At 52.5% G+C, this 10,503-nt stretch overlaps 1 protein-coding gene across 2 annotated transcripts in view; it reads right to left on the bottom strand.

Annotated features, from left to right (window-relative positions):
- The window catches only part of PLEKHD1 (pleckstrin homology and coiled-coil domain containing D1), a 310,344-nt gene extending 300,108 nt beyond the window's left edge, over positions 1–10,236 (bottom strand). The window contains exon 1 of one of the 2 annotated variants that reach the window (XM_069638581.1): positions 9,963–10,236. In XM_069638581.1, coding sequence (XP_069494682.1) covers positions 9,963–10,105 — 143 coding nt within the window. In that variant the 5' untranslated portion in view covers positions 10,106–10,236. The remainder of the gene's footprint in view (positions 1–9,962) is intronic. The other variant, XM_069638582.1, reaches the window with a different exon arrangement.
- Positions 10,237–10,503: the final 267 nt, after the last annotated feature.

The raw sequence follows: 10,503 nt of genomic DNA on the forward strand, positions 1-10,503 counted from the left end.
GCATCAACCTTAGGAGGTGATAGCAGTCACTGTGTATGTATTTGGAACGTCCTCGTGCGTGAGGATGGTGACGAGGAGAGCTGATGAAGGGGTCATGGTGTGATCGCGTATGGTTACCTCGGCTGGTAAGACTCCACCCTCGTCACCTTTACTCACAGCCCCCCTCCCATCCCTGGACTGGAGCAACTGGGGGTCTATTATATGCCGCAGGAAGTCTGCCTGTGAGGGGTGTCCCTTCATTGGCTCAAGTAAAGGGAGGGGCAACAAGAGTCATGAAAGGAGTGGAACAGTCCCAACTCCTGGACTGTGGCCAGGTGGAGGAATACCTCATGATGAGTGAGTTGACCAGAGGCAAAGTTCAGCTTAAAGGTGATTCTCTGGCCGCCACAAGACCTGAGCTCTGATCCCTGCTCTCACCACGTGGCCACAACGTGTGATTCTGAGCAAAGTGCCCCAGTTCCCCTGTCTGCCACAAGAGGGGGGCATTTCGAAGGATACAAACTTGCCATGGGAAGCTCTACGCAAGCTGGATATTTACAGCAGAGGTAGGGTGACCAGACGCCTCCGTCCCAAGGTCCCGGGAGTTTTTTCATTTTTGAAACCCTGTCCGGGGTTTGCATGTTTGGGGGGCTACGGTAATTAAAACCATAATTATTTTTCACAACACTTTCAGAATTTTGAAGTCGGAGGTTTGGCTGGAACCCCCCCAACTTCTCAGGTACAAGTCAGAACACTTACTGACTGTGACACAGAGACTGGCTTGGAAAGTATTGTACAGCAAGCCATGTGATATTAATTAGAGCAAACGCTCAATTTGAATTAACATGACAAGATTCACAGACAAAACTGCACAAATGAGATCATATACAGGTTATAGAAAGGAGAAGTGCTGGAATTTTGGTTGGGTGGTGGTTGTGGGGGCGTGTTGGAGGAGGAGCAGTAATTTGTGGGCTGCGATGGGGTAGTCCCTCTTTTATGTTGTTGGCCGTCACGGTTTTTTGTTTTTAAAATCTGGTCACCCTAAGCAGAGGGCCCCTCATTTTTGTGCAAACAAAGATGCAAACTTCGAGATATGTTTTAAAGAACTGCGTCATATCTAGCCCCCTGTGTTCTTCCAGGGGAAACGCACGGACTGCTCGGATTTCTCTGTAGAAAGTGCAGAAGCTGCTCTGCGGGAGTTCTGTATCGGAATCAGGGCTGGGGGGGGGGACTGGGCAGGGCATGCACACCACCCTCCATACTTTGGCTCGATTGCATCCGGGGGCAGTCAAGATTAATCGCTGCAGCAGGTGATTATATTATGACGTATCACGTGACCATGTCTCTTGGACATATTTTAAAAGTGTTAAGAGACGAACGTAGACCTCAAAAGTAATGTCTGCATAGAATGCACTTTTAAAGTGTAAAAAAAACGTAGCCAACACGTCCCCCGTGTATCAATTAAACGAATCTGCCCCTTCCTGCACTAGACTGGTCCCCACACTTACTGTACATCTCCCCCCTTCAGCCAACAAGGAGTCTTCCCACCCCCTCTACTGGGGAAACTCATGCCACACTTAGATGGAATTCTCGAGTTTAGTCTGCGTCAAATCTAGACAGAAATGTGATTGTTAGCATATGCTGCACCTAGATGGAATTTCACGTGATTTTTAGCATATGTGATTCTTAGCATGCGCCACACCTAGAATTCTGAACCTAGCTTGCGTCGCATCTAGATAGAAGTGTGACTGTTGGCATGTGCCACACCTAGATGGAATCCCACAATTGCAAGGACAGCAATGCCAACTAACCAACCAACCAGGGGCGTTGCTAGGGGGGGGCTAAGGCGGCTATAGCCCCTGATCTTTTTGTTGTAGCCCCGGATAGAATCTCAGGAGCTACAGCCAAAAGACTAGCTAGCCCCCAGTCCCAGCAGTTCCAACATCAGCTTAACCCCGGGTCTTTTCCAAACCTAGCAACTCCCCTGCAACCAACTAACAATTCTATCCCTCTGCTTACACCTCTCAAACTATAAACAAACACATCCACAAGCCTAAAACGCAGCAATCCGCACAAACTTCACAACAATGCAACAACAAAACAAACCACACATAGACTTGCACAACAGCACACGACGACTACGGACCATAAATGACCCAGGCCCCGGGCCGCATGAAATGCGGGATGACAGAGGGTCTGGGAGTTTAGGCCCGGGGTGGGGGAAAATGGCGCAAAAGCGTAGGGAGGGGCGTCCGAATGGCGCCACAAGAAACAAAAGCCCAGGAAGGGCAGGAAACAGCACCTGGGAAGGTGCGAATTGTAACAGCAAGGGGTCAGGGGGGTAACCCAGCCGCCCCCAGGAAGGAACAAAAGGCAGGGGGGGTATAAGTAAGCCTGGAAAAGGAGAGGCGGCACAGACCAGGTAAGAGCTCACCTCTCTCGGGTAGGCTCTTGGTACCTGGAGAAGGGGAAGGAAAAAAGTTTGCTCTTGCTGGCTCACGCATTTTCTACCTCTCTAGAAGTCCATACTATCGTTACAACAGTGCCAGAGCAGGAGCAAACCAGAAAGATCAGCGGAACAAACAAAGGATACTTTCGCAGTGGTCAAACAGAAGCGCGACCGGCAGAATTCAGACGAGAAGGATGGCGGAAGGAAGAGCGAAGAGGGCCCGAGAATTTTCAGAATGGGCAAGAAAGGCGGAGAAGGAGTATGGAGCACAATGGGTGCTAGAAGTAATGCAGAAAGAGGAAAGAGCAAAGGCAACATCACCTCTGCTGTTCATAGAGCACAGCAGCAGCGAAGAAGACGAGGTGCCGCAAGGACAGAAAAGGGGAAGAGCGGAGCCGAAGAGATCAGAGGAACGGACGGAGGCACCGACCAAGAGAAAGAAAAAAGATAAAAAGAAAGGTACTGAGAATAATAATGTGGGGAATAAAATAGTAAAAATGTTAAAAAATTGTGTCACGGTTTCGGGAAAGTCGCCATGAACCAATGACAAGAAGAGCAGACGGAGGAAGGAAAGCAGGGAAGAGTGGCAGGGGAGTTCATCAGACGAATCAAGCACTGATGATGAAGAAAGGGATCACCTAAAGGCTTGGGTTAAATGGAGAGGAGTGGTGAGCAAAGAAAGGCAGAGTGGGGTAGGGGGGGGCAAGGGCAGAACCCAGAGAGGCCCCGGTCCCAGCGCCACGGGGCACCAGCTGAGCCCAGGGAAGCCCCGGTCCCGGCACCACAAGGGGCACCAGTAGTCCCGGTGCCGCAAGGAGCACCAATTTTACCGACACCACAAGGTGTACCGGTAGGGCCAAACATAGGGGCAGGGGCCACACCACCGGGGGCAGCACCACCGGTGGCAGCGGCGGAAAATGAGGGGCCACTCATGACGAAATATGGCAGGCCAACCATGGGTAAAGATGCACAGGGCAGGTCAATGAAAGCGATGGCTTGGTACATAAATGACAAAGTAAAGGAAAAAATCTGGAGGAAGGAATTGATTGATATATTTACATTGTTAGATTGTCAAAAGAGGGGGATGAATGTGGCCCTGGAAGACATGAAAGAGGATGAAAAAAGCTTACTAAAATAGGGGCCAGTAGTAAGGAACTTTGACAATTGGATGTCGGCCTTCACCATAATATCTACAATCATATTACAAAAATTCCCGGAAGACGGGGTAGCATTAGTAGCATATCAACAGAGGGTGCTGAAAGTCCACGCAGCATTTGGAGGGGATGCATGGCTGGAGTATGACCATGAGTTCAGAAAGGAGATGGACTGCTTTCCGGATATGGGCTGGGACGAAGAAAACTTTAACCTCTACATTTTTAACGTGCTAAAAGAGGAATGGGATTCCAAGGAGCGGAGCACAGGGGGACAGCAGAGAAGGCAGTACTGGCAGAATGATTACAAAACGGATTATAGATCGAGTGGCAGAAGGTATGAATCCAGCTATGACAGGAATAGAGACCAGAGTTTTCGGAGCAGAAATTACGGGTCTCAGAGAGGATGGCAGAGCAGCCTGCCCCCGACAACACAGGGTGGGGGCAGTGGGAGCACGGGGACGGCACGAGCGGAACCAGGTCAATGCAGGAGCTTTGACAAGGGGGTACCATGTAGCTGGGGATGGGAGTGCAAATTCAGCCACAAGTGCGAGAGATGCAAGGGTGACCACAGCAGCTCCAAGTGCACAAGGGCCGCGGCGCCAAGCGGCAGAAGAGATGAGACGCGAAAATAAAAACTGGGACAGGAAGGGGGCCACGCCGGTAAAAATCGAGAGGATGGAAAGGTGGCTCCGGAAATACCCCGACCAAGAAGCGGCAGGAAAGATCAGGCAAGGCTTTAGAGAGGGTTTCAACATCCCGTTTACCGGGCTGGGAGCACATGACATTCCTAGGAATCTAAAATCAGCAAGCGAAAACAGGGAGATAGTGACCAGTAAGATCAGGAAGGAAGTAGAACTGGGGAGGATGGAGGGCCCCTTCACGGCCCTACCATTCGAAGAATTTTTATGTTCACCACTAGGACTGGTGCCAAAAAAAGAAGAAGGGGAATACAGGTTGTATACACCACCTGTCTTACCCACCGGGTGCCTCGGTGAACGACGGCATCGCTCAGAGCGAGGCGACAGTATCATATTCAGACTTCGAGGAGGCGGTGGAACTGGTCAGGTAAGCGGGGGAAGGGGCATGGATGGCGAAAGCAGACATTAAATCGGCATTCCGGCTGTTGCCAGTCAACAGCAGATCACAAAGATGGTTATGCATGCATTGGGAGGGGGAATACTTCATCGACAAATGCCTTCCGATGGGGTGCACCATCTCATGTGCATATTTCGAGAGGGTGAGTTCATTCTTACAATGGGCAGTAACACAGGAGATGAGGGAATCCATGATGGTGCATTACCTGGACGATTTCTTATTTGTCGGCCCCAAAGGTGCGGATATATGCAGGGCAACCCTGGTCAAATTCGTAGAAATAACGAGCGAGTGGGGTTTTCCTCTGGCGGAGGAGAAAACGATGGGGCCAACGCAGGTTATCCAATTCCTAGGTATAGAAATTGACTCAAACAAGGGGAGGTGTCGGATCCCGGAGGACAAGGTGACGGAGCTGCTGAAGACAATAAAGGAACTACAAGGAAGAAACAAAGCAACGGTGAGAGAATTGCAAGCACTGGCGGGTAAACTGAACTTCGCAGGAAGAGTCATCTTCTTTATCTTCGCAGGGGAAGGTCTTCCAGAGACGTATCGAGCTGAAAACGAGAGGTGTTACCAAAGGGCACCACAGGGTCAGGCTAGGGGGAGGAATCAAGAGAGATCTGGAAGTATGGGCAGAATTTCTGAAAAACTTCAAGGGAGCGGTAATATGGCGCTCACCGGTGAACGATGAAGGTAAAAGGGTGCTGTTCACTGATGCAGCCGGTGGCTTTGGTTTTGGCGCTATACTGGGAAAGAAATGGTGTGCAGGCAAGTGGCCAAAATCATGGCAAGTGGCAGAATGGACAAAGAACATAACGTGCTGGAGCTCTTCCCAATATGGGTCGCGTTATGCGCATGGAGGGAAGAGCTAGGGAACAAGGAGTTGGCAGTATGGTCAGATAACATGGCGGTGGTGCACGTGTTAAACAAAGGAAGTGCGTCATGCATAATAGTATTAGAATTGATGAGGGCAATCACACTGGAAAGCCTAAAAATGAATACATGCATAAAGGCGATGCATATCGCTGGGGAAGAAAATGTGGTGGCTGATGCAATCTCTTGCTTTTAGTGGGAGAAATTAAGGGCGCTGAGACCGGACGCCGACAAGGAAAGAATGCCCACGCCACGGAAGGCATGGGTCCCGTTGTAGGCAATAGAAAGGAAAGCACGGTTGGCCTCAAGGTCGACTCAAAAGAAGTGGGAGAAGAACGGAGAAAAGAAAGGGTCATCGACAAGCTGACCAGAAATGCCCTGACATACAAAACGGGTAGGCAGTACGAAAAGCATGTAAAAGATGTGTTGATGGAAACAGGTGTAAAAGAGGTGGAAAAAATTTCTACGGAAAACATTTGTGAATTTCTGGAAGGGGCATTTGCCAAAGGGAAAAAGAAAAGCTGGGCAGCAGCGCACCTGGCGGCGGTGGCATATACCACAAAAGTGGCGGGCATACCGGACCCGACTGACAGCGCTAAGATAAAATACGCTATGAGGGGATGGGCAAAATTAGAGGGGAAAAAACCAGATAGCAGAAGGCCGGTAAATTTTCGGAAATTGATAATTCTGCTAAAAGTGGTACAAGACACGTGCAACAGCACGTACGAAACCACGCTGTTCAGGGCAGCATTTGCGCTAGCATACTATGGAGCATTCAGAATAGGGGAACTGGTGGCCAGGAATACGGTGGCGGGAGACGGCCTGGCACGAAAAGACGTTAGTATGGGTATCAAGGGGATGTCGATAATGCTAAGGAAATCTAAGACAGACCAAATGGGGAAGGGGAGAGCAATAAATCTCAATTGCATCAGAGAAAAGGACCACTGTCCCAGATGCATCACCCAAGAATTCCAGGCGCTGCGACCAGAGGTCGACGGACAGTTATTGATCCATAGGGTCAGCAGGTACCGGTTTCAGGCAGTATTAAAACAGGCGGTGGCGAAAGCAGGATGGGATCCAGCCGAATTTGGGACACACTCTTTTAGGATAGGGGCAGCAACCTCTGCGTGGGCGGGGGGCCTGGGAGCAAAGGGGGTGAGACGAATTGGGGGATGGAAGTCACAATGTTTTAAGAAATACATAAGGGAGGAACTGATATGACACTTATCTCCCCCGTTTCTACAGAGGCCGGACCATACAAATCGGCATGGATAGTGGGGCACTCTTTCGTGACCCGGGCAGGCAGGTGGCTGGAAGAGGTGAAGCAAGGACTACATTTCAGGAACACAATTGTGTCATGGTGGGGCCTCCCGGGGATGCACTGGGAGGACATCCACGACAGGCTATCGGACCTGATAGGTTTCAGGGAACCCCCCCGAGTACCTGGTTATACATCTAGGGGGGAACGACCTGGTGAGCACAAACAGGGGTAAATTACAAAGGAACATCTGCGAGTCACTGCATAGCATAGCCCGCAGCTGGTGGAAAACCGAGATTTTTATGTCAGAGATAATACCAAGGAGGGTCTGGCATGGGGCCCAGAAGAGGCACGCAATCGAAATAGCCAGAAAGAAACTAAATAAATCAGTAGAAAAGTACTGCAAGAGCACAGGGCTGCATTTCATAAGACATGGCTTACACCGGAACAATCCGGACATGTTTCACCAGGATGGGGTGCACCTATCAAAGGAAGGGATGGGGGTTTTTTCCGACAACATTTTTAGGGCACTCCAGGAACGGGGTTGTAGGTAGGGTGCTTTTGGGGGGGGACCTGTGCGGGCGTAAGGAACACCCACTCAGGTGTGGCGGCATGTGCCCAGGAACGAAGGCTCAGGGATAACAAGGACTCAGAAGGAGCCTTGGGCAGCTTCGGAACTGGACACAATGTGCCCAAAAGCATATGGCTGTGTAATTATTTTTGTTGTGTTGTATTTTCTGTAAGAAAATAAAATGCCTACGGCCTACAACTTTTCCATACACATAAGTTGTCTGTGATGTATTACTTAGGTAGGGATCTGGTAAGAGAAGCAAAGTGAACCCACACTACTCAGCCTATGACCCAGGCCCCGGGCCGCATGAAATGCGGGACGTTAGAGGGTCTGGGAGTTTAGGCGCGGGGTGGGGGAAAACGGCGTGAAAGCGTAAGGAGGGGCGCCCGAATGGCGCCACAAGAAACAAAAGTCCAGGAAGGGCAGGAAACAGCACCTGGGAAGGTGCGAATTGTAACAGCAAGGGGTCAGGGGGGTAACCCGGCCGCCCACAGGAAGGAACAAAAGGCCGGGGGGGTATAAGTAAGCCTGGAAAAGGAGAGGCGGCACAAACCAGGTAAGAGCTCACCTCTCTCGGGTAGGCTCTTGGTACCTGGAGAAGGGGAAGGAAAAACGTTTTGCCACCCAACCCACCCTACAAGAAAAACGGAAGAAGAGGGGGTGCAGGCAGGAGCCAGTACGTCGAGTACTCTCTCGGTACACGGTGCAAAAAAGAAGGAGCGGGCAGAAGTAAGAACGCTGAGTACTCTTTCGGTACACGGTCCAAGACACGTCGTAGGCGGCATGTGCCCAGGAACGAAGGCTCAGGGATAACAAGGACTCAGGAGGAGCCTTGGGCAGCTTCGGAACTGGACACAATGTGCCCAAAAGCATATGGCTGTGTAATTATTTTTGTTGTGTTGTATTTTCTGTAAGAAAATAAAATGCCTACGGCCTACAACTTTTCCATACACATAAGTTGTCTGTGATGTATTTCTTAGGTAGGGGTCTGGTAAGAGGGATCTGGTAAGAGAAGCAAAGTGAACCCACACTACTCAGCCTAACACCCCAAGCCCAGCCAACGGACCCACCGGGCTGAGGCTGCCAACAGCACATCACTGCTCTCTTGCACTTTTCCAGCTTATTCCCACTAACTCCATCCCCTTTTTCAGAGCGCCAGGGGACCACTTCGGTGGTGATAGTGCGCGGTACAAATGTCCTTTAACATTAACTCCAGGTGGTCTGTCATTTGCACTCTCTTCCTCACCCTTTACAGGGGGAGAAGACCCCACCCCAACAGCCCTACGCCCTTACTCCCACCCCCTCTTCAGTCTATAGAGGATCGGTGTTATTGCCAGGTAGTCGGTGTTTTTACCATTAACAGAGTCCCTGCATTGCATGAAGCAGAGCATATCGCTGGTGCTTAGAGAGGCGCCATCTAGTGGCCGCGCCGAGCCACACGTTCCCAGATTTCGCGGCAGCAGGTAATCCGGCCGCCCACTGCCTGGCATAACACAGAGCTCCAGGAGAAACTGCTGCGCCACAGACTCGGATAATAATCCCTTACCCTTACCACATGGGCCACTGGCCGGACCGAGCCACTACCTACGACCCCGACCACTTCCTACGTGGATCTGTGCCCCCGAAGCCCTTCCCTTACGCCAGGGGCCACTGGGGACATGACCTGGTGCCGCCAGTGTAACGCTGCCGCATCCATCGGACGCTCCCCCTGCACAATGTCTCACCACCTGTACCCTGGAGGACCTCTGCCCTCCGCCCTGCCTCGGATCCAACCCGCACCCCTGAATCGCGAACTCTCCTGGCCCCTACATCCCTCCTCTAGGACCCAAGGCCCACTCCTACCCCTTGAAAGACTCGTCCCTCCACTCGCGCACTCCGCTCGTCCCATCTCTCCTGGACGTCTCCCCCCACCCAAGACCCTGCTCTCAACCGCTACCCCGGGTAACATTCTCCACTTTCCCGGGGGACCCTGGGCCTCGCCCTTCCCCATTTACCTCCTTGACCACTTTCCCATCTCTCAGTCCTTGCCCTCAATCCCTTCACTCCCCACCAGCTGAGCCACGTTCCCCTCCATCCCCTCGGACCTTGCACCCATCCCCCCTTCACCCCTCACCACCTGCACCACTTTCCCCTCCCCACTCCTGGAACCCTGCTCCCGTCCCTTCACTCCTCACCTCACTGACCACTTTCCCCTCCCCACCCCTGGATCCCAGCTCCCGTCCCTTCGCCTGTCACCGCCAGACCACTTTCCACTCCCCACCCCTGTAACCCTGCTGCCGTCCCTTCACCCCTCACTGACCACTTTCCCCTCCCCACCCCTGGATCCCAGCTCCCGTCCCTTCACCTGTCACCGCCAGACCACTTTCCCCTCCCCACCCCTGAATCCCAGCTCCCGTCCCTTCACCTGTCACGGCTGGACTACTTTCCCCTCCCCACCCCTGGAACCCTGCTCCCTTCCCTTCACCCCTCACCTCCTGCACCCCTGGCTCCCAGCTCCCACCCCTCCACCCCTCACCCCTGGACTATTGCCCCCCCCCCCCCTCCCCCCACCGCTGCAAGCCCTGCTCCCGTCCCTTCGCCCCTCACCTCCGGGACCATTTGCCCGTCTGCCGCCCGAAGGGCTTCTTCCAGAGCACGCCGTAGAGCTGCACTTTGGTTCGGATGTCCAGTGCGTCCGAGTCCGTCTGATCCATGGACGGCGACGGGGAGACCGACTTGGATGAGAACATCGCTCCGTCTGCCCGACCCCTCCCGGTTCAGCTGCGAGTGAGAGGGGGCTCCAGTGAAGCGGAATAACGGGGCCAGCCCTGCCGCGAAGCGGCTGTGTGCGTGTGGAGGGGCTGCGTGCTCACTGTGGGGGAGAGAGAATCGGGTTATGTTATCAATCAATACCTACACTGCTGAGCTAATAATACGCCTCGCTGGTAAAGCGAGGACAGCTCCTCCATTGCCCCCCTGAGGCTGAGAGCAAGTCCTCCTCAGCCACTACTACACCGAGGAGCGCGTCTTCACCGCCACTCTTCTACTGAGAGCATGAGCCTTTCTATTACCTCTAGCTGTCCACTTTCTCCTCGGAAGAACAGGCCCTGTCCTCTGGGCCACATGCTTAGAGCCTGTCCATTAACCC

Source organism: Ambystoma mexicanum, chromosome 14 (assembly GCF_040938575.1).
Source record: "Ambystoma mexicanum isolate Mex_15411 chromosome 14, UKY_AmexF1_1, whole genome shotgun sequence".
NCBI lineage: Eukaryota > Metazoa > Chordata > Amphibia > Caudata > Ambystomatidae > Ambystoma > Ambystoma mexicanum.